At 40.1% G+C, this 23,924-nt stretch overlaps 1 protein-coding gene across 4 annotated transcripts; it reads left to right on the forward strand.

Moving 5' to 3' along the window:
- The first annotated feature begins 1,573 nt into the window (after window positions 1-1,573).
- Window positions 1,574-22,242, forward strand: TBC1D7 (TBC1 domain family member 7). Of its 4 annotated transcripts, none has more exons than XM_075084050.1 (10): window positions 1,574-1,766; window positions 2,283-2,394; window positions 3,274-3,475; window positions 4,198-4,318; window positions 5,034-5,114; window positions 8,808-8,995; window positions 11,343-11,480; window positions 13,211-13,356; window positions 21,015-21,144; window positions 21,968-22,242. In XM_075084050.1, exons 4-10 carry the CDS (start codon window positions 4,207-4,209, stop codon window positions 22,052-22,054), a joined length of 882 nt encoding a protein of 293 aa, XP_074940151.1. In that variant the 5' UTR covers window positions 1,574-1,766; window positions 2,283-2,394; window positions 3,274-3,475; window positions 4,198-4,206; the 3' UTR covers window positions 22,055-22,242. The 4 variants fall into 4 exon arrangements, with proteins under 4 accessions (XP_074940151.1, XP_074940148.1, XP_074940149.1 ...); XM_075084047.1 differs by lacking the exon at window positions 21,968-22,242 and adding an exon at window positions 21,563-21,670 and having other exon boundaries at window positions 1,666-1,766; XM_075084048.1 differs by lacking the exon at window positions 21,968-22,242 and adding an exon at window positions 21,563-21,670 and having other exon boundaries at window positions 1,679-1,770.
- Window positions 22,243-23,924: the final 1,682 nt, after the last annotated feature.

The raw sequence follows: 23,924 nt of genomic DNA on the forward strand, positions 1-23,924 counted from the left end.
TGCTGCTGTACAGGATTACTTCAAGAAACGTATTTGCTAGGCCTTGCACTGAGTCAAGAAAAACACTCCTGTGTGAACTGGGTGCAACAAAAGCATGTCTGTTCTGCAACAGCAAGCATGCTTTCCCCTTGGCATTTCAAAAGCGTTGGACAAGGTTAAAATAATGGGATGACCTGTGCATTTGAAAATAGGCTGCTTAACCTAGGAAGCTGTCTTGGTGGGCTCTACTATTTTGAAACCTTGGTGTTGCTAACTCAGGTGTTCGTTGGTCTTGTTCAAGTTTCTGCCCCTAGGACGGGACCATGCGCTGAAAACCCAGTTCCTGTTAAAAGCAGCTGTCTAGTCCTTGCAATTGTACAGTTAAAGGCTAACAAGATCTCAAAGATCTGAATAAAAACATCACCACCAACTACAAAAAAAACCCCAACTAAACCCATGATATCTGTTTGTCATCCCATGCTTTTGACAGCACGGCTTGATTTTTGAGCGTTGCCTTCCAGCGGGGAAATCTAGGTCTTTTATCTGTTTTGAGTCAAGTATTTTGCTCATGTGCATCAGAGTAAACTTGGTTTTGGAAAATGCACTTAGCTTCCCAGAGATTATTCTAAAGAAAATATCCCTAGGTGTCATGGTGGGCAAAATGCCAAGCATACCAGTTATGGTAAATAATACAGCGCAGGCAATATCATGTTATCAGGAATACTGTGGCCAGAAGGACCAGGGAGGTCATAGTGCCCCTGTACTCAGCACTGGTGAGGCTGCACCTTAAATACTGTGTTCAGTTTTGGGCCCCTCAGTATAAGAAGGACATTGAGGTGCTGGAGTGTGTCCAGGGAAGGGCAACGAAGCTGGTGAAGGGTCTGGAGAGCAGGTCTGATGAGGAGCAGCTGAGGGAAATGGATTTGTTTAGCCTGGAGAAGAGGAGGCTGAGGGGAGACCTTATTGCTCTCTACAACTACCTGAAAGGAGGTTGTAGCGAGGCAGGTGTTGGTCTCTTCTTGCAAGTAACAAGTGATAGGACAAGAGGCAATGGCCTCGAGCTGTGTCAGGAGAGGTTTAGATTGGATATTAGGAAGAACTTCTTTACTGGAAGAGTGGTTGGGCACTGGAACAGGCTGCCCAGAGAGGTGTTGGAGTCACCATCCCTGGAGGTGTTCAAATAATGTGTAGGCGTGGCACTTTGGGACACGGTATAGGAGGCATGATGGTGTGGTGGTTGATGGTTGTACTTGATGATGTTAGAGGTCTTTTCCAACCTTAATGGTTCTATAATGCTATGATTCTATGATTTTTTTGCTATTCTTCACGACCTCAGGTTTAAGGGAAAGAGCTATTCCCTTATTGACAAGCATTATTTGAGGGTCTTGTGGAGCGCTGTACTTTCTGGATCACTGCTCTGTATAATTCCATACTGGGCACAGCCTGTTCTGTCAAGACCTCCCGTGTCTCCGTGAGACGGGTGTATGAGAGATGCTGTTGTTTCCCTCTGGCAGCCCTCCCGAAGCTGCCCCGTGACACGTGGGGAGGCGCAAGGAGTGGGAGCCAGCACTGAGGGACGCGGGGCAGCCGGGGGAGAGGGCGAGCAACCGAGGTGCGCGACACAGCCGGGGGAAGCCTGAGAAGCAGCGGCGACACCGCCCCCCCCCCGCCCCGTGAGCTGCACAGGGCGCAGCCGCCATCCCCGCCCGCCCCGCCGCCGGGGCGGGCCTGCGCATGCGCCCGAGCCCGCGCCGTGGTGCCGCGTCCGCGGGCCGTGCCCTCTTGCTGTAGGTGCTGAGTGGGGGGGGAGGTGGGGTCCCGGTGCTCGCGTGGGTGCTGGGTGTTTGTCGCCCGCTCCGCTCTCACCCCCCCTTCCCGAGCCCCTCTCCGGGCCCTCCCCGTCGCCTGAGCTCCCGGGGTGGCGGCCGGCACGGCCCCCCCCACGCCCTGCGCCTCTCCGCCGGGTGCGAGTGGGGGAGTGAGGGGTGCCCTGTCCCTCCCCCGCCTTGCCCGCGGGAGGGGGACACCCGCGTGTGCGTGGGTTGGGGGGCGGCCGTCAGCTTGCCGTTTGCTTTTGGGCTGGACTTCATCCCGTGCCCCCATGTGCCTGTCTGTACTGGGTGCTCATATGTCACTGCTGCTGTTGGAATCACCTGGTGTGAAAATTAATAATAGGCTGAGAAGTGCTACGAAGGCCGAAAATGCGTTAACCTCTGCAGGCAGGATGAGTTCATTGTTCTCCTTTGTACAGAACGCTTTCAATGAGCTGAGTGGGGATTTATTTTCCCCCTTCCTTTTTCCAGTTTATCGATGATACGTATGAAGATTGGAGCATTGGTTCTTTGCCTGACGTGAAAATATATATCCAAAACTTGGAGGGAGGGGGGAAACTGTGTTCCGCCTTTTTTCCACTGAGTAAGTAAAATGTACTGCCAGTATAGTGGTAGTTTGAAATTATTAAAATGATGTTCCTTTCTTACAGATCATGCTGTTATTTTTCAAATTATATGTATTGTTTGTGGTCTGTCACTCTAGTGTCAGCTTTCCACAAGTCATACGGGCTAAATGTTTTCTAAGTAGCACATATTAAATTCAGATTTTAAAAAATTCAGATATTTTAAATGTAGTTGAGAATCTGTGGCATCATGAATCTGTCCTTTAGACATGGCTGCAATGCAAGTAGAAAACACTCTGTGGGACGCGTAAATGCACAATATGTGAACGTCAGTCATTTTCATAAGAATAATGCACAACTGGAATGTCTTGCAAACAATATAAATAATTTTTTATCTGTTTTTGAGATAGTGTTTGACCTATTTCAGAAAGCATTAATCCAGCTTGTTGCTGGTTTATATTTTTCCGTCTGGTCTTGGCCCTGATCCTACAAAGCACTAAAAATGGACTTAGTTTGAAACACAGATAGGCCTAGTGGATATACAGATTCAAATATGTGTGTTCTTTGCAAAACTGTGGCGTTTATATCTGCAGATTCTTTGTTGCTGATGTGTACATGGTTCAGCAAGGAAAATAATTTAACTAGAAAAGCCTTTCAGTGCATCATTCACCCACTGCTCCTCACTCAAATTATTTTTCTCCAAATTTTGCTGCTATCGCTGGGCATAAAAGTTAAGATTGTTTTTAGTTCTCTGAGTTAGAGAACAGAACTTTCTCAGAGTTGCAGGTCTGCAGAGGAGAGAGAATTGGTGGTTTTTTAGAAGGTTGAACTCAACTGAAACATCAATTTCCTGTGTTATGAAACCCGGAGTACTCACTGCAATTTACCATTGTTTCCAGTATAGGGATGAGACATGTATTTGTTTGTATTACTGGAATAACAAGCTCAAGACTGTGGCTGTTACAGCACCTGATAACGTGAACATTTAATTCAAATCTGCAACTTAAGAACAAACCTAAATACCTGGCCTTACTCTTTCCTGTCACTCCTGTGCTACTGAGGCCAACATTGGCTTGCCCTTGCTGCTGGTCACATTCTCTGGTGAGTATGAACCCTGAGGATTTTGCGATAGGACGGGAGGAGATGGCCTCAAGCTGTGCCAGGGGAGGTTTAGGTTGGATATTAGGAAAAACTTCTTCACCGAAAGGGTTGTCAAACATTGGAACAGGCTGCCCAGGGAGGTGGTTGAGTCTCCATCCCTGGAGGTATTTAAAAGAAGGGTAGACGTGGTGCTTGAGGATATGGTTTAGTGGTGGGCTTGGCAGTGATAGGTTAGCAGTTGGACTCGATGATCTTAAGGGTCTTTTCCAACCTTAATGATTCTATGATCTGGGTAGCAGTTGTACTTGGTTAGGGTTTGATTAGTGCAGCCAAAATTTTGTCAGACTCTTAACTGTATTTTTTATATTGGTTTTGACCTGGACAATATAATATAAAAGACTTAAGTGTCTCTCCAGCATTATTTTTTAAAACTTTTTTAAAAGTAGTATGATTTACTACAGGAATAAAAAAATTTTTTAAATCCCTGTGCTTCATTTGGATATTGGGTATACTTAGACCTTGTTTAGATTCAATTATTTTTATGATTGTCTATGTTAGTGTGTGATGAAAAAAATGCTGGAAGATTTACATATTCTTTTGGGTTTATGAATACTATAGAGTTACAGGCAGTCCACTTTTATCAGTGTGCAAAACTACTTGACCTTAACACAATAGGAATGTAGTCTGGTAAGTCTTAAGGGGAATTACTGTTTCTCCAAAAGGAATCAGTCATGGCTGACGACTCTCAGAGAAACTTTCGCTCAGTGTATTATGAAAAAGTTGGGTTTCGTGGAGTTGAAGAAAAGAAGTCACTGGAAATTCTGTTGAAAGATGACCGGCTGGGCAAGTTGATTTCACTGTTTCCTCTATTACTTTGGTGGTTTGGGGATGTGGAAGGAATAATAGAAAAATGTTCGCTGCTGTGCTTAGTACTCATTTAAGCTTTGCATCTTTTGCCACTAATCTCTCCGTTATTACTAGCAGTCCTCTGAGTTTCAAAGATCTGAAAATCTGATTTTTAAAACTATTAAAAATTTGTCTGCTTGCTTGTTTCTTTTTTTTTCTTCTCTCATTCTCTATGCCCAAGAAACTAAAAGTTTTTTAATTAAAGCAATTTTAATCTGAAAATATATTGTCTCATGCTGTTAATTCCATTTGACTTCAAAGCAATGGAGATTTTGTTATTGCTGTTGGTCCCTGAGGAGAGCCACATCTCTTAACAGAAGGATAAATATCCCTTTAACAGAGCCTGTAATTGTTTTGATGTAGCAACATGATATACAAAGTGTGTATAAAAATAGTACAGTTTCTTCCTGGTGATACTTAGGGTAGTTTTACTGTAAATCAAGCCAACATACATATTTTTTCAAGATTGCTGCAGCTTATAGGGCACATTCTGTTCTTAACTGAAGCAGTGAAAGCGTTTGTTGGATGGTGATGAAGGTGGGGATTTTAATCTGCAGCTAAAGGTTTGTCATACTTAGGTATATCAGAGACTCAAACCTATTTATAATTATATTTAAATTTACCTTATTTTTTTCTCTGTATTTCTCTACAGATATTGAGAAGCTTTGCACATTCAGTCAAAGGTTTCCTCTCCCATCCATGTATCGTATACTGGTGTGGAAAGTGCTTTTAGGTATGAAATAGAACATCTGTGATCCTCTGTAGAAATGAGTATGTAGGAAGGTGTATTTTTAATTTCCCTTTTTTTTTTTTCCTCTTTTCTTGAGAGAGTTAATGACATGGATTGTTCTGTACTACCTTGGCTACTGATACATATTTAACCTATTTTTGTATCCACCTAGGATGCACAATGGCAATTATAAAACAATGTTCCATGTACAGTTTTTGAGAACTTTTGCTGAAGTGTACCTAGAAGAGTGTATTTCTATATTTAACCTAGTAACGCTATCCAAGTAAATTTATAAAACAGATTTGAAAGGTGGATTATAGTAAGTCACTGATACCTGATAATATATTCAGTTCTATTCCCAAAATAACAGACAGTTAAGTTGAAGTAAAGCTGTGATTAAACTTAAAAAATCCAGGCAAGGTCTGGAATGGATGTTTATTCTAAAGAGAAACTTTGTGTTCTATGAAATCTTGTTTTTTTCTGGTTTTGTTTCTGGCTTTAAATTGTATTTGCCACTGAAGAAGTCATGAGGCCAGGGACAAATTATTGTGACCCCAGAAACCATAAAAAAAACCCACAAATAGATTCTACTTCCCTTGAAGTGTGTTAGTCAGCTGACTAATTCAGAAGTACTAATGATTTTGCAGTAACCGGTCAAGTGTGTTGCGTTTACTAGATGTGAGGTTGTGTCACCTGGAGATGGGAGGGGTTGTGGAAGGTCCAGGAAATCTGACCCTTACAAGGTACCTGGAGAGTTTCCCTTAGAGTTACCGTGTGTAGAGAAACACTGCCAGGTGGAGTGTGAAGGTACATCGTCTGAATTTCTGGAAGAGAAGTGTGCTTTACCATACTGTTGGTGGTGGAGTATTGTGCCACTTTTCAAAAGCTTGAGTGTGGCTCTCATGCTCAGTCTTGTGTTACCAGGGCTGTGCTGGCAGGAAGGGTACTGATATCCAAAATGCTGTTTCATCAGGGAGAGACCAGCAGCGTCTGCCTGCAGATTGGCTTGGAAGCTGCTGTCTTTTGCTGTCTGTGAACTATCCTACTTCTTGTTTGTCCTTTGGCTCCTCAGAATACGTGGTACAGATCCCATATATATCTCTTATATGAAGATTTTGGTATGTGATTCAGAGTCAGGAAAATTGGTGGCACCTGCCTCAGAATAAATATTTTACAAAACACTTTTTCTGTTTTAGGATGTTTATTAATCTTAGGCTGTGCATTGATCTTGAACAATGTTCAAGTAAATATCTTCTGTTTCCCTTCTTGGTCTCCATGTTCCCCTACAGTGTCTGGAGTTTGAAATAATGTATTAGAAGGTTTTAGCTGAGTTTTAAACAACCTTTTAAGTTCTTTTTTTTTCTTCTTTTTCTTTCCTCCAGTTTCCTACAGTTTAAAAATTGTGGCTTCATATTCCTGATTATTTGGGTTTGTAAGCATTTTTTGGGGAGAGGTAGTAAATGAACAGTCCACAGAAGGTGCAAAATCTGATTCTAAAACTTGAAGTTATTGGCATTGATCATTGAACTAACAGAGTAATCCTACTTGATAAAAGCCTTTGCTGTTAGAGTACTAATTTTAGGATGAAAAAGGTTCACGTACTCTGGGCCCTATTGAAGTAGTCAGCATCCTTTAAAATATTTGTAGTAGGAAATACAGTGTAGGAGGTTTGGACAAGTGACTCAGTACAAGATCCTTCAGCCAAAATTATAATAGCAAAATACAGTCTGTTGGCAAACTTGCAGACCTGGTGGTCTATCTTTGACTATTTTAGGTAGGATGATTTGTGAATCATATGATAACACAAAACACCCTTTGAGTTAACTGTATGGAAAATGATAATGATTTTTTAAAAGGATTTTGTATTTGAAACCCAGAGTGATTTATTTCAAGTACCCATACTGTGATTCTGCGTACACCTTGGGGAACACAGGTACAAGGACTTTTCTAATGCTGCATCTCAGTGCTGATGCTCGTTCGAAAAGCTGGTATTCAGAAGGGCAATGCAAAATACCTCTCCCGAAATGACTGGAAGAACAGCCCAGTCCATTTCTGGTGGGAGGTGTTACATCTTCTCTGAATAATGTTAATAGTTCAACAAAAACTATTTTATCCTATCGGCAAAATTTTCTCAGACGCACACCCAGGCTCGATGCTGTGCCATGTTACATGGTATATCAGCAATGTCTATGTTAAATTCCTGTTCAAGTATGACTCATGATGGTTTCCCTGTGTTGTTTAAGCTTCTTTTCTGTCTGCCTGAGGTAGTCTTCTGTATTTGAGGAAAGCAGTTGGCAGTATGTACATACAGAGTCATGATGTTGACTCTGGTTTTGCATAATGTGGAGTGTGTCTTGCTCTCTCCCAGCTTTTGAAATGCAGACAGGTTTGCAGTTGGAAAATAAAAGATAATTTTCTGTCTGATGTGCTTGTTACTAAAACTTTGCCATTTCGTGGTTTAACACTTGGCAGGAATATTCTTTTCTTTAAATGAGAGACAAAAGCAGCAGATAGCCTGTTTCAGAACTGATTTTTTGAAGAATACTTTGTTTTCACGGGTTTCTACAACAGGAAGAATTCTGTCTTACTAGTGATATGGAGGTGTCATTTTTTTTGCTTTGGTGTATGTAAGATCTTATTTCTGTTGAAACCTGTGACCGTTTTGTTGTGAACATCAGTGCATGGCAAAATTGAGTATTGAGTGAGGGGAGGGACCGAGTGAAATGTTGAGCATCTCTTCTGGAGATTGTAAACAGTTTAATTTTCTCTGCCTCTCTACATAGATACTTTTTTTTCCTTTTCTATTTTTCCTCCTAGGAAACTAGAAAAAATACTTGTGATGTACTTAGAAAGTAAAGAACATTACCTTGCAAAGTGTTTGAGTGGTATTCTTAAGTTTTAATCTGTAACTGATTCAACCTATGATTGATTTTGCTTCTGAATGTTGTTTTAGAGAGGACTAATCTATGATACAGTGAGTAAAGAATTTTCTGGCAGAGATTTAACAGTAAATTAAAGAATAATGCAAGGTACAGTATCTTTGCATTAGTTATTTACATGTATATATTCTCTGGTCATCTCAAAGTGTAGAATTTGAGAACACGAACAGCTAATGTATATAAAAATCATTCTGCATCCACTTCGCTTTCAAAATAAATGGAAGCTGGGCACAAATATGCGACTAGTACTGTATTAAAAACTACAGGTAGGTGTAAACAAGAAACAAGTAAAATTCACAGCTTAAAAACAAAGAAAGGTTGTTGGAGAGGGAGAATAAACCAAAGAAATTATTTTTAATCTGTCCCAACAGTGACATTTCTTATCAGCACACTATTGTGGTGTACAAAAGAGTGAGTGTTCATTTGCTGAAAACCTTGTAGAAGAGCTTGAGAAACAATAGTCTAAGGGTATATTATGTATATGTGCTCTGTTAACATATGAAATTTGGCTTTATAAATATAATGCTGAAGTGCTGCTTTGGTCCGCTGCTTCCATTTTTGCAGAATTTTCTCCCTGTATTCTTTAACTGAGTTTATAAACAAATTGCAGTGCCAGGTCTGAGATTTCTGTAAGCTGGAGTTGTAGTAGAAATTGAATTTAGGCAGCACTCTTGGAAAAGGAGTGAGTGCTCTGTTTCTTCTCTTTACAGTTGCTTATAATTTTTTGTTTTGTTTTTGTTTTTTTAAAATTTTTTAGGAATTATTCCTCCTCATCATGAATCTCATGCTTTGGTGATGAAGTACCGGAAGGAGCAGTACTGGGATATACACCATGCTCTTCGTGTAATTCGTTTTATTAGTGATTCTACCCCACAGGTAGATGTTTTCCTCCGCATACATCAGCTGGAATCAGGAAAACTGCCTCGAAACTTGGCTTTTCCATTGGTCAGTTGTCATTTTAGCAGCCTTTTAAGTACAGTATTTTATTTAACCTCTAACTGTAAACCTGTGAGAAACTGAACTGCAAGTAGCCCCACAAATGCACGTAGATAGACAAACTAAGGTGAATGGAAAACAGAGAAGTACTGGTATGAAATAAGGGAATTCAGGCAAAGTGCTTTTCTCTTTTTCTTCCCCTAAGTACTTCTGTAAGATTTTGTACCTTAAAATCTCTTTTGTATATTTTGCCTGCTAGGCTTCAAGCCTTTTGTACTTTAATACTCTTCAGTTTCTTTATAGCACTGAAATGAAAATGACATAATCTTATCAGAGCTCATAGATTCTTAAATGTCCTGGAACAAGAATAATTCAGAGCCAGTACAAGCAGTGATTTATTGCAGATTACATTGTATATTTAAGTTATTTGTTTTTAAATCTTGACTCTAGCGTACTGACCTCCTTTTTCTGTTAGTCTGAACTGATCCAGGCTTCTGTCAGGTAATACATGTAATTTACAGTGCAATCACATATGGGTAAACGAGTCTGTTTTGCTGATAAGTCTATACTGTGACAATAAAAACAATGTGTGCATCTGATGCATAAGCCTTTATGGAAGAGCAAGTGATGAAAGGAGCCATGAGATTTTCTGAAGTGGATTTTATCCTATGTTTAATGTTAATTTACCCAGTTCACTCTAGCCCAGCTTCCTTTGTTATTTTTCATCTGTAATAGCAAAATTTGACATAAGAACTTTAAAAAAATTAAAAAACCCAAAACCTAAACAAAGTTAACGTGGAAAATTCAGTAATAGTTTGATCTGGAGGGTTATATACAGTGTTCTCTTGTTGGAGGAGGGAGAGTGTTTTTGTGCCCTTACCATTTCCTAGGAATGTGGCCACCCTCTCCTAAAAGTTTCCTGTAGAGAAACTTCCTTGATCTTGGCATGTGACCCAGTGGGCTGAAAATTCATCCCTTCTAGAGCAGTACTGCTTTCTGAGCAAGTGTTTTTGTCAGTGCATCCCAGAGCACTAGCTGCTCTCAGTATTGTGATGGGTTTTCGTAAAGGTGGTGTTTAGCAGATCCACGGTTATTAGTCGTGTAACTTGTGTTTGTTTTGCTGCAGAAAGCATTTGTTCTCTTTATGCCACCCCGTTTTTAGTGCAGTAACTGTCCCCTTAAACTTACAAGAGTTTGAGAGTAACTACTTGATAGTAAGGCGGATGTTTTATTTTTGAGGCAGAGGGAGTACAAAGATGATGTTTGTTTGGTCTAAATATTTTGAAGTGTTTGAGTCACAAGTCACAGAGGTCTGTTAAATATGTTTTCTGCCTCTGTAAGCAGGGAGTTTAAGTAGGGATGTGTGTGTATTGCAGCAGGCTATGTAGCAGAGGCCTGTCCCACTAGTATTTAGACCATCCGTGTGTTTTGCGTGAGTTGTAATCTGTGCAAAAGCCTGTGATACTGTAGGTTACTGCTTCTGATGGTTACAGTAGATGAGACTGTGGATACACACCTGGCTTGTTACCCTGCCTCCTAATGTAGTTGCTACTGCCTGCGTAAGGAAGAATGTAAGAAACAGGGCAAATACAGAGCCTTTCCTTGTGCGTCTTCCCGGTTTAGACACTTCCTGAGCTAGCTGTTGGCATGAGGTCTAGCTGGCTTAGAGTTAGTTCACCCCCATCTACTCTATGTGCAGTCATGCCTTTAGCTGTGGTTTAGGCATGCTGATGCTTGTGTTAGGAAAGTACACCCTTGGGAGAAAAGGTGATGGCATGCCCAGCACATGCTTCTGGTCATGTATTGTGGGGAATAAGATACTTGTCACCTGGAAAAGATATTTGTTTATCTCTAGGAAGATGTTTTATCTCAAACCAAATGATTTTTCTGTATGTTGAAGGTAGGCATACAGCTGATGGCTGCATTATTTTTTTTTTAGTAACTGTAACATTCATGACAAAGGTGTTTGGGCCTGTTTGGCCCTTAGCAAGGAAGAGGATGAAAAATTCTGCTGCTGTGCAGTACGAAAAAAGTGGGGCATAGAAGTAGGATTGTCACTACCTTGTTAGGATGTAATATTACCTCATTTAGGACATTTGAGAATTTTGTATCAGAGTTGTTCCAAACTTCTGTTGTATGTTTTGGTTTTAAAAGCAAGATGAATCTTATTTGTTCTTTAATAGGTATCAGTCTCTGTATGCAGGTGCTGTGCGATGTTTCATTTAGAAATGTCAGAACAACTCTTTGTGTACGTTGGTTCGTTTTCCCAAATATCAGGGAAAAGGTATATAAGAATAATTTAAATCAGATAGTCCAATACTTCTGTGTCATTCACTTTTTTGGCTTTGCTTTCCAGGAACCTGAAGATGAAGTGTTTCTTGCTATTGCTAAAGCGATGGAGGAAATGGTGGAGGATCCTATAGAATGCTATTGGCTTGTCAGTTGCTTTGTGAATCAGCTGAACAGCAAGCACAAAGATTCATTACAACAGCTGGTAAGGAAAAACCTCTTTTTTTTTTTTTTTTTTTTTTTGGTGAGGAGATCCAGTCGTGGAAAGCGTTAATATATAGACACAACTGGAACATGAGAGGTGACACCCTTGGATACTGTTCCACCAACTGTTTTGAGAAAAAAGGAGGAGTTCTTTTTGCATTGTGACTGTACTGTCCTGTAGGACACTTTGTCTAATGTAATATTAGAAATTGTTTTTGTTTTCTACATGGTAGCTTTTAATTAAGTCTTATTTTCTTTTTAGGTTAGCTAAAGCTTATGCTATATTTAGTTGAATTATATTTCTCACAATTGGTCATTTAAGAATTTTCTTTATTTTAAACAACTAAAAAGTTAAGAACATCTTGATGTATGCCTGCTGCTTTTAGGCTGTATCTCTGGCATCCATATGCTGTTCGTTGGATGATAGACAAAGCACAGTTGTTTTGCTTTATAAATGGAGCAGGGTACTACGTCTTCAGAAAAACAGTATGTTGCAAATTAAGTTATGATAAAAAGTGGAATAGAGTTCTTTTGGCACTGATCATTTAGATGGTCTCATAGAATATTAATTTTGAACTATCTTACTGGTTTATAAAGTTAAGATTTGATTGCAAAGAAAATGCATACTACAAAAATTACAAAAGCTTTTGTAGTTCTTCAGAGAGTCTTAACGGATAAGAAACTTTTGGTTAACAATATTCACTGAGATAAAAGTCTAAGAGCACCTGTGCATTAGCAATCACGGAATGAAGATTTGTTGCAGATAATTATGCATGTCCTTTGTTTTTCTTTTGGAACTAAGAAATACTTTTTAAACCAACCTCCTTTTGCTGGAGGTGATACATTCAACTGTACCAATTTCTGTAATTCCTTTCAAAGGACAGAGGAGCATTTTTAAAGCAAGTACGTGCTCTCACTACATAGAGAGTCCCAAGTGTCTCCCTCCCTAGGTTTTTGTTTTAATACAAACATTGTACCAAGATTGTGGATGTTAGAGTATGGACAAAGGAAGTGTTTTTTCCCTTTGACAGCTGAAGTAATTACTGTTTACCTAATTATGACAAAAAGCATAAAGGTACTCCTGAATTTATGAAAACGTGTATTGTGTTACATTAGAATTTAAACAAAAGAGAATTATCCACATAAAAATGTGGGTAATTATCCACATGCTTATGCTTCTAAATACTTTGGATTTTTAAACAAGCAATCAATGTCCAGCTTTTAATATGTCATACAGGGATTTACTCTCAGAATTGATTTTCTAGGTTATGCTGCATTGTGTGTAGTTTTTTTTTTTTTTTTGACGTGTGCTAAGGCGATTAGGTTGGAGGTGAATGAATTTTACTTGTGAAGGTAGCAGTAATTAGTGCACGTTTAATCTCTGCATTGCCTTAAGCTCTCAAACGCCTCCTTGCATTAGGGAATACTGCATGTTTTGGAAGTTCTGCTAGTGGTCAGCAATTTAAGGAACCTGAGGTTGTTTGTTTAGTTAAGTGCTTAATTAGCTAATGACAAAAATGAGCACAGTAATTTGGAACATGATGTCTTTAGTTAAAAATTCAATCAGCATAAAATAACATGTTAAAATAATGAACCTGCATTGTTTTAAGACATTTCTTGTCTACAGTGTGGACCCATGTGACCCATGTCTTGTCCTGCAGTGTGGACCTCCATACCTTATGGAGGGTACTTTGATATGAGTTATCTAAAATTTTCCAATTCCTTTCTCAGCCAAAAATTCTAGAGCAGTATTTGAACATTGAAGATAACAGACTCCTGATGCATCTGAAAGCATGTGCTGCAATGAGCAAACTCCCGTACGATCTTTGGTTTAAAAAGTGTTTTGCAGGGTGTTTACCTGAGTCCAGTTTGCAGAGGCAAGTTCTATTTTTTTTCTTTGTTTGGCATTACATAGTAATTTTAGCTTTTTGTCATCACTAGCAGGCAAAGAGCTTTCCTTGCTTTATCTGTAAGATTATAGAGTTAACTTTATTGTTGACTTGGAAATGATAAAATTTGGATTTGATTCCACTTGTTACTGACGCAAGATAATCTCTCTGATCATTTCTTGCTTTGAAATTAAAAAAGAATCGAGTTAAATATAGTGGCTGATTCTGTTAGACACTTAATGCCTCCTAGGATTTAAAAGTCCAAATCCCCTCTTAGTGACATATAGCTGAATAGTAGTCAGTTTTCAGGCTTTTTAACTAAAATCCTTGCTTAGGGAGTGATTATGATACTGTATTATCATTAGATGAAAAAGATTTTGGGAATGTGTGTTGGTTGTGGCTGGGATGGAGTTAACTTTCTCCGTTGTAGCTAGCATGGGGCTATGCTTTGGATTTGTGCTGGAAACAGTGTTGATAAGAGGGATGTTTTAGCTATTGCTGAGCAGTGCTTACACAGCGTCAGGCCTTCTCTGCTTCTTACTCCACCCCACCAGCGAGCAGGCTGGGGGTGCACAGGAAGCTGGGAGGGGACACAGCTGGGACAGCTGACCCCAACTGACCAAAGGGGTATCCCACACCGTATGACGTCATGCTCAGCATATAAAGCTGGGGTGGAGGTTGGGGTGGGGGGGACCGTTGCTCAGGGACAAGCTGGGCATGGGTCAGTGAGCAATTGTTTTCATCTGCATCATTTGTCTGTCTTGGGTTTTATTTTCCTCTCTCTTTGTTATTATGTCCCCTCTTTTCCTTAAAATTTTAAAAGAATTATTATTATTTCTTTTTAATTATTACACTGTTTTTATCTCAACCCACAAGTTTCTTTCTCACTTTTACCCTTGCAATTCTTCCCTCATCCCCCTGGAGGGGGGCAGAGTGAGTGAGCAGCTGTGTGGTGCTTAGTTGCTGGCTGAGGTTAAACCATGACAGAATGTTCATTTTAAAAAGTACTAGGGCAGGTTGAATATTACAAAGTTAATGAAATAGTGCATATATCAGGATTCTACAGTTAGAAATAGGTTGTCCAGATTTTAAAAGGGGAAAATTCTTGTGCATGGCACTTCACTGAATGGCTTTTGAAATGAAGCATGTATGATTTCTCTAGTTTTGCTGCCTGAGAACTCCTGGAAAGCAGAAAATGCAAGCTAGGTGTAGAGAAGCATCTGTATTAACAAGAGTTGCTAGTAGCTGAGCAGGAGGTGGTACAAAGAAAACAATGTTTTCATTTTCAACTGCCTGAAAACTTTGAAAAGTTACAAGGTTCAGAGGAAGTTTTACTCTAGCACCTCCAGGACTTCAGTGGCTAGTACGGGAACATAGCATGGAAACAGTGTAGTGGTTGCGTGTGTTGTGGCGGTTAAAAGCTTTTACTACTTTTATGGCAACAGAAATTACGTAAGCATGGATAAAATATTTGTTACATCCTTAAAAGCAATTGAACACATACGGTTTGCCTGCATCTCTCTCTCACGTTTGCGTTTGTAGGTTACTTTCCACAGGTAATGATTGACCTTGTTCCATTGTGCTTTCTCTGTATGAAACTTAATGCCTTAAACTACTGTCAGCAGAAGTGACTGCTCTAGTTGGGACTTGTCAACTAGTCAACAACTTGCCAGTCTTCCTGTGACTGCTCTTCCTAGAAAGGTTGGACTAGATGATCCCTGAGGTTCCTTCCAACTTGTGATTCTGTGATTCAGTCTCTTCAGGCCTTTTTTTCTGTAGGCTTCTCTGATCCGGAATAGCCTTTGCAAACTACTGCTGCATTAGGAACCTCTTTGCATGTCTTCTAGGAGATAATTTTAAGTGGAGCTTATGTGATTTAATTTTGCTGTTAGGTCTTATGGCTGAGAACTAGAGCTGAAAGAGGAACTTGCATCAGAGCGGTTTTGCTACTGGAAGATTCAGGTTTTTTTTTTTTTTCTGTCTGTTGAAAATTGAACATTTTATGGAGCTGTGTCACCTTGATAGTGTAAAAAAAAAATCTAGATGCAGAATTTTGATTTTATATTTCATCTTGTTAGAATCTTTAGTTCAAACTTCTACCATTTTGAATCAGTTCATTTTATATAAACATATTGCCTAGTTAGTGTACTGTTTACCCTTCTCATATACTTTTTTACCTTACTGAAATAGAGTATTTTGATGACCTGAAAATTTTTAAATACTTCTTTCTTCATGAAAAAGGTCAAAATGTTGGCTTTTTCTATCACTCTGGAGTAAAAACAGATTTCAGTGTCGGTACTTCCGATGGCACAGCAATCCTTTTCCCCCAACAGTTCGTGTGGGAATATGATAAAAGTGCACTTTTTCTTGTCAGTTTAGGTTTCTGAATTATTCAGTTGTAGTCATAATGGCCTCACTTGCTAAGGAAATAACATACTTCATGGGTAGCATGTGACAGATGAACTTAATTAATGCTTGGAGATTCAGTTTGGCTTAGAATCTAGAAGCCCCGGTGCTTAGCTGAAATGTATCCAAATGGCAGTGTTGGAAATGCTGAGAATTGAAAACAGGTCTCCAATTCTCATGTGAGTTTTACATATTTTTTTTTTTGTTAAGTGAGAAATGATCTGAGCTCAGTCTTTTGATTTAATTGAACTTACGATTCAGTACTATATTTCTTAGAGAGGTTGTTTGCTTTCTATAAATTGTTGTCTTCTCTGCCAGGAAACTAGATCTAAATTTCATGGTTTTCTTTCTTCTCTAAGGTGTACAAGAGTTGTATATGCTATGCAGAAAAATTTATCCAATAATGGTGAGATGAAGTGGTATCATACCAGCTTTACTCCTGACAGGCATTGTCGTTCAGTATAAGTACTGCTTTATAGCACACTTCTCCTAGTTATACCATAGGTAGAATTCATGCATCAATTTAACTTAAATGGGCTTGGAAAATTTCTATAGACAGGTTTCATGTAGAAACCTTTGAGCTTATGTAGTGTCTTTGCTTGCCCTAATACACCTGACATGTTATACGACAAGCTTCTTAACAAACTTCTTAAAGGTGCCACACTGGTAAAAGAGAGGAGCAGGCTGGCCATTTTGAAGGCATTGTATCCTCAGGGCTCCGCATCCCACCTGGAATATAGACAGGGTGCTTCCTGGAGCATGAACCAGCCTACAGCACAGGCTCGATAGGGACAGAAAGGCTTACTGGTCACTGAAACAGGGAGAGAACTGGATCACACCTTTGCTTTTATACTCACCATTGCTCTGTTTGCCCGAATTCCGCAGCAGCCTATCTGGTCGTCTGTTCAGTGAGGCCGGTGCGTGGAGAGCTTTCAAATGGTGCTGCGTGGGCCCTCAGCCGGAGAGCCCTGCTGTTAAAGCGCCGTGTCCCTTCAGAAGCTCTACAGGCAAAATGGCACTTTGGCTGCCAGTTTATTCCAGCCCTGTCACACCAGATGATCCAGCTACAACGGAAGTAGTGCGGCTTTGCAGATATAATTGTGAATAAGCCAGGCAATTTTTTTATGGCCTAATGCTGCCGATCACGTATCATGCCCCTGACGAACATTGTTTGTATTCTGCACTGTAGACTTAGTGTTAGCAGGCTGTAATAGCTGATGGGGTGGTGTTAGGTTATTAATCTCTGGTTGCTTATTTGGGTGAAAGTATTTGGTAGTTCTCCTGAAATCTTATTATATCTTATTATATTATGCCTTTTGTACTGGCACTACCTCATATATTAATCTATGACTTCTGTAGTTTTACATATGTAATCTCCACGTCCCGCAATAAATTATATCTGGTGGTAAAAATATAAGTCATTTGTTAGTAGACACAACAGAAATATGAAAAATGCCTTAAATTTACTGCGGAGCGGGAGAGCGTAAGAATGTGCACGCAAGCTACTGCTGTAGAGAAACTTTGGTCTCTTTGCATTTGTCTAATTAATTGAGCTGCTTCCCAGCTCTGGAGACAGATGGGCACAAGATCATGACATAACATCAGGATGACACTTGTGTGAGCCTCATCACGTCCCTCCATGCCCAGTTATCATTGGAAGGACACCCAGAAGTGCGGGCAGAGGAGCAAGCGTTGGTTCCCTAAACATCTCCAGCCTGGATGATGGGAGGACCAGAACCAGGGAATAATGTTGAGTAAGTTTACCCTGCAGCTTAGGGGGAAAAGCTGTGAGATTAACGATATTTCAGAAGAAGAGAGACCAGCAATGCTGCAATGCTTTTTGTATCCCACTGCACTGTAGTGTTTGAGGAACCTCAGAAACTGCCTTGAGAATGCCATACCTTCACGCACATGCACACAGTAAGCTGTATTGTGTCTACAGGAAAAGCTCGGTGAAAAGTAAATGGCTTCCTTTGCATGGTCCTTGCCATGTTCTTTACCTTCATAGCTTCCTGTTTCTTTTTATTTTTCCTTGTGGTTGTTCCTAGTATTTCACTGTTCAAGAAATGCCTACAAGAGAGCTCCTGTGGTTAACTGAATACTGTTATATTTCACAGGGGATGATAGGCACAAAAAACATAATGGATTTAGTGTATACTTTCTTTTTCAGCGTTCCTGAGTAGTGCTATAGGCACAGTTTGCCTGACATTTCTGTTTTAACTTTCCCATCTCTAGGAGTATCGAAAAATGGGTAAAAAGTTGCAATCTCTGACAGAATACTTGATCTTAAGTGTTTGTTTGAATACTTGTTTAAAAAGCGAAAGTAATACGTTATTAGCGATAGAGATGCAAGGTATAAAGGCTGCTATATTAGAATAGAATAATCAAAATACATGTTCCCTTGAAACTGCTATGGGTTTTTTCCATTCTAAGTAAACACTTTTCAGACACAGTTTATGTTGCTATTCTTGGCTCTACTGGTACAGACAAGGTGCTGACTGCTGCTCTGTTTATCACAGTGTCATGCAGTCATTCCCCATTGCTGTCGCTGGTGGAGGTGCGTGGAGAGTAACAATAGCTGGAAACGTTAAGGGGAAAAACACTGCAGCAGGCACAGCTGGGTAGTGCTGACATCTCACCCACTTTGCTATGCACGCTCTTCCAAAATTTGTTAGACACTGGTGATTTAGATACTGCATCTATTACGCAATTGTTTAAAACATTTGTTCTGGAATCATACTAAATAATGCAGGAAAACATTAGAGTGTTTTCTGAGCATGAAATGTAACCTACTGTAGTGTAATTATGGAGGCTGAAGTCAGGAGAGTTGGAAGCAAAATAATGAAAGAAGGCTGAGTATTTTGCATTCGGATTAGTACGTTTGCATTCGAATGAACGTGAGCTTTAATATGAACTTTGAAAATTCTTTCCAGTTTTTGAGGTCTGCTACTTCTCTGTATTGTCATTCATACAGTTCCGATGCCCTTGAAACACATGGGGACCTGTTCTTGGGTTCTAAACAGACAGGTTTGTGAAGGAAAATGTATTAGAAGTAAACAGGGGTGACCTGTACAGTGTGGAACAGGAATGTGGTCTCAGTTTTCTCATAGCCTTGCTTCAATCTTCTAGGCCTGACTTCAACATCAGTGTGATATTTACAGGCATCACTGGTCCTAGGATGCTTGAACCACAAAGGAAGCAGTAATTCTGGATTACTGGATTACTTACTGTTCCTGCCAATATGGGAATTATATTAATTTTTAATCATAGCAAGACAGGGAATTAAAAGTAAATTGCAAAGGGCAAAGAAATTGGCAGTGCCTTTTTCCCCATCTGTGCGTGTGGGGTTTTTTGTGTTTCCTTCTTTAAGACTAGTCCTGAGGATTTTACATATTTTTTTTCCTCATTTCTTCATTATAAGTTAAATTCTAGTCTAAATTTTTTTTTGATGAATGGAGAGGTTGTGAAAATAGTGTCAGAAGAGCTATGTGAAGAGAAGGTTAAGAAACTGGCAAAGAAATTACTGGAGTCACAGTGTGAAAAATAAGCACTGTTTAACAGCAGCAACCCTTCAACATCAGGAGTTAGGAAAGCTTTTCACAAAGAACCACAGAAATGTTGAGTTTGGCAGGGACCTCTGGAGGTCATCTGGCCCCGCGATGCCTCTGCTCAAGCAGGGCCACTTTGAGCTGGTTGCCCAGGACCGCGTCCAGATGGCTTTTGAGTGTCTCCAAGGACGGAGACATTTGCATGGTGAAAAAGTGTTTCCCGATGTTCAGAAGGACCCTCCTGTGTTTCAGTTTGTGCCTGTTGCCTTTGGGCCTGTCACCAGGCACCACTGCAAAGAGCCTGGCACCGTCCTTTTGCCCCCTCCCTTCAGGTATTTATATACATTGATGAGATTCCCCACTGAGGCTTCTCTTCTCCAGGCTGAACAGCCTCAGCTCCCTCAGCCTTTCCTCATAGGAGACATGCTCCAGTCCCTTCGTCATCTTCGTGGCTCTTTGTTGGACTCTCACTTCTTAACTCCTCCTTGTTCAAAGGTGTGACACCAACTCTTCAATTCAGCTGCCAAACTTCCTGTTATGCCTCCGTTGTGTTCTCCTGGCACTCCAGGCTGAAGGAGAAGTTCTTCTGAGAGAGAAGGTCATAATAAAAATTGAGTTGTCTTTGGAAGAAGAACACCCATAGATCCAAGTTTATAGGTGGTCTGCAGAGGATGTTTTACAGTTAGTGTTACTGTATTCAGAGATTATGGAGGGTAGTACGTGGTCTTTGTCCCCCATGTTTTTATTTGGAAGGAGAAACACTTTTAACAAGTGCCCAGAAGGGGGAAGAACAGTAATCCTCAAAGTCTTTCTGACACAGCTTTTAAAATTCAAGAACTAAAAATAATGCAAGCCCATAAAAGCTGCCATCTGACAGATGGTTTCACACTGGTTTTGGATAATCTTTCATCCCGAGTCTGTTGAGCTGGGCCTGCGAGAGCACTGCTGGCTGAAGGATGATTTCAGATTGTTGCAGGCTGTTTTAGTAGCGTGGATCCCTTCTAATATTCAACAAAGTTCTGTTGCTAAAGTACTTGCAGCCCTTGGAGGCCTGACTTCCAGGTTTTGTTAAAACTGTGAGGTCCGGGTACAGTTTCATACAAGTGGTAGGATTGCTTAGGTAATTCTGAGAGAGTCTGTGTACAGCGGGATGGATTGAAAGACTTAATAGTTGTTCCTTGTGTATCATTTAAACATCTTGGATTATATTTCATACAGCAATGACCTGGAATATTTAGCTTCTGGAGATACAGTAGTTCAGTATTACATCCTTTTGAATTTTCAGCTACTGAACTGGTAGAAGAGTATCTTTTGTAGACATGCTAACAAAGTTTGTTCCCTTGTTTTCATACCAGGAAAAGTTCTCACCTTTACCATACACTGTGGAATAGTTGTCACAGTTCAGGCTATTAAAACAAGATTTGCTTTTTGTATTTGAGCTTGCGAACAGTTACATTTCTAAATAAGAATGCAACATATCAATACATTACTGCTTGCCATCACTCTGCTCTGTACAGATTTAGGGGTTGATAAAATGTCTTTTACCCTGACCCGAATAATGCAATACATCGCTGTTGTTCAGAAAAATAATCTGGAAAAAGGTAATTGTACAAAGACTGTTCTGGCAGATAAATAAGATAAAGATAAGCACTACAATAGTGCTTAGTGATTCCTTTTCATTTTTTTTTGTAGAGTCTGGGACAAAGTTATTAGTGGGTCCTGCAAGATTCTCGTTTTTGTTGCTGTGGAGATATTATTAACCTTTAAAATGAAGATAATAGCACTGAATACTGCAGAAAAGATCACGCAGTTTTTGGAAAATGTAAGTATTCTATTGTGGTTTGCATTGCCTTTCATGGTTTATAAAAATGTGTTTCAGCCTTAAAGTCATTTGCCTGTTGCAAACATACTCTAAGATACTATTGCATTACTTACTGAGAATAGTGTAGTGGTCCCAAGGTGAAGCGAGAATGTGCAGGGATGAGAATAATAGTTTTGTCTATCAGGAGGTAAGGCTTTCATAGAATGAAATGATTTGTAGGCTTTGGGGAATGTGATGTCTATGTTCTTACAGATTTGATGACAATCATTTGACAATAAAGGAGTTTTCTGTGAAAGTAAGTGCAGATGAGGCTAGCTTAATTTTTCTGGAAGCTCCTCTCAGGGTTGGTTTCTGGCACCTTTTCTTGCTCCTTGCCTGAGTGTGAACAGGCTCAAGGTGTGTTTTCTGTTGCTGTAAGGATGGCGTCATGAACCTGGCCCCGAACTTTCCTTCTGTGAATAGTAGCGCGCATCACAGCAGGATCGTAGGATCCCAATGTAACCCAGGTTAGTTTGGTTAGATACGTTTGTGGTCATGGATGGCCAGTAGGAGTTCTGCCTGATGTCAGGGTAGGGATGTGTGAAGCATGAGATGCCTGGGTGGTCACCTTACCGTTTTGTAAATAATAGCTTTTTGTCTGAGACGGTGGGGAAATATGGCGTGTACAGGGCTGAGGGATGGTACGGCAGGGAGATGGGATTCTAGTTTAGTTTCCTTTTTTATGAAGAGGTAAAATCTGAACTGGGAATTTAAAATCTGTATTTTAAACAAAACAGTCCAAATAAAGTACTCTGACAAGGCATCTTGCCCCGATCTCTTGTAGATTCCTCAAGATAACACTGATGCTATTGTCAGCAAAGCTGTTGATCTGTGGCGCACACACTGTGGGACTCCAGCACACTCAGTCTGAGGACTTTCTTCGCTTATGACAGCTTGGGAAAAAAAAAAAGAATTTGAAAAGACATTTTACCACTCTTCCCCCATCCTAGTGTGATGTTCTTCATTACCTCTTCTGTGTAAAGACGATGTTAAAGCAGCTAATGGCATAGTGATCAATATGTAAATATTTTTTCAATAAATACAGATGGAATCAAGATACCTAGTGGCAGTGTGATTGTGTCCAGAGTGTTTCTTGGCCAGACCGCTACAGTGTTCTGATTGCATTTGGCTTTTGGGGAAGTAAACCTAACTCCTGAAGCAAGGTAAACAGACTTACTTGTGATTTAAAAATGTTTTTGTATGCCACCTGTACTTGATATAACTAGTTACTACTTGGAGGTGCTTTTAAGGTGAATTTACTAAATGTTAGTCTGCTGGAACTCTTTGGTGAACAAGCATGCCTTTGCTAGAAATGTAAATGTACTGTATTAATACCGTAAATGTTCTGGAAGAGGCATCACAAGTTTGAGGCAGAGGACATCACAGTGACCAGGGGTGACATGCTTTTCTGAAGTGTCTTAAAAGACTTTCTTTTCATCTGTCAGCCAGCTCTCTATGGCTGTACCTCCTTTGTTCTTCATGGAAGGTGCTCTAGAAAGGTGGATCTGTCCTATCCGCAAATGTAACTTTGGGCAGGTGTGGAGAAAATCAGTGGGACGAGTCAATGTAATTCAGAATTACAGGCCAGAAATAAACAATGCCTATGTTGAGTGCTTGCCTCAAAATTGTTGTAATTTGATTCTTGTTTGCTTTCAATTTCAAAGTAAATTTAATACAGAACTGTAAGTCATGATGTAAGTAAAAGTAGAGCGATTAGCAATAGATAGAGATTTGCTGGAGAACTACTCTTTTTCTTGTAAAAGTGTAAAATTCTATTTCTACATCTTGCATAGACCTGGGAATTGTATATAAAAATGTGTTGCTTAGCTGTTACTTGCCTCAAATTGATGCATAGTGTGCCAAGTATGCTCATTGCGCTTGAAAGAGCGTGTTTAGCTTGCTCTCGGTGTTGTGCAGAGTTGAAATGCTTTACAAACTTAAATTTTGTTTTAAACTAGGTCAGGTTTACCTTCCAGCATGTTAGCTGGGGAAGGATGGAGCTCGGTTCAGGACACGCCTGAAAACCTTGATAGATGATCTCTGCTGGATTCTGAGATGTTGCTATTGATGTTCCTGAAATGCCTGAGTTTACCCAGTCCAGAAAACGCTTGTTTGTGTCTGCTTTGAGAGCCGTTGCTGTGTCTGCATTGTAGGGTAGTCATGGAATCACAGAATCATTTACGTTGGAAAAGACCTCTAGGATCATCAGGTCCACCCATCAGCCTGACACCGCCACGTCTCCTAAACCATGCCCTGAAGTGCCACGTCTACCATTTAGTTCACTTCAGATGGGAGCTTGTTTTCCTCGTGTAGGCATGAGAGCTGGGTAACGTGGATAGGAAGGAGCATATACGTACCGTGAATAACAGCACTGCATTCTGTAACATGCAGTGTACAAATTTTTCAAATAATGGCCACGGGTATGGTCTGAGAGATTACCCATTTGAACACTTCTCCCTCAGGCTGCACGGCTTATTCACAAACTCCCCAAAGTTACCTATGCATTATTCAGGCCTTTACACTGCAGATTACTTAGTCATTAAAAAAACAAGCACTGATGATACTGAAGGTGTTTAGCCGTTTCAGTCCTGAAAGGGAATCAATAACTCATATTCTGTGAAAAGAGATGCACTGAATCGGGATTAGAAGTGCCAGTTAGTGTTATTGCTTCCAGACTTGCCAGTGGGTGTTCCTCCCATCGCTATTTGACTGAGGGCTCCAAACGTTTTTTCAGTTTAGTT

Source organism: Phalacrocorax aristotelis, chromosome 2 (genome assembly GCF_949628215.1).
Source record: "Phalacrocorax aristotelis chromosome 2, bGulAri2.1, whole genome shotgun sequence".
Taxonomy (NCBI): Eukaryota; Metazoa; Chordata; class Aves; order Suliformes; family Phalacrocoracidae; genus Phalacrocorax; species Phalacrocorax aristotelis.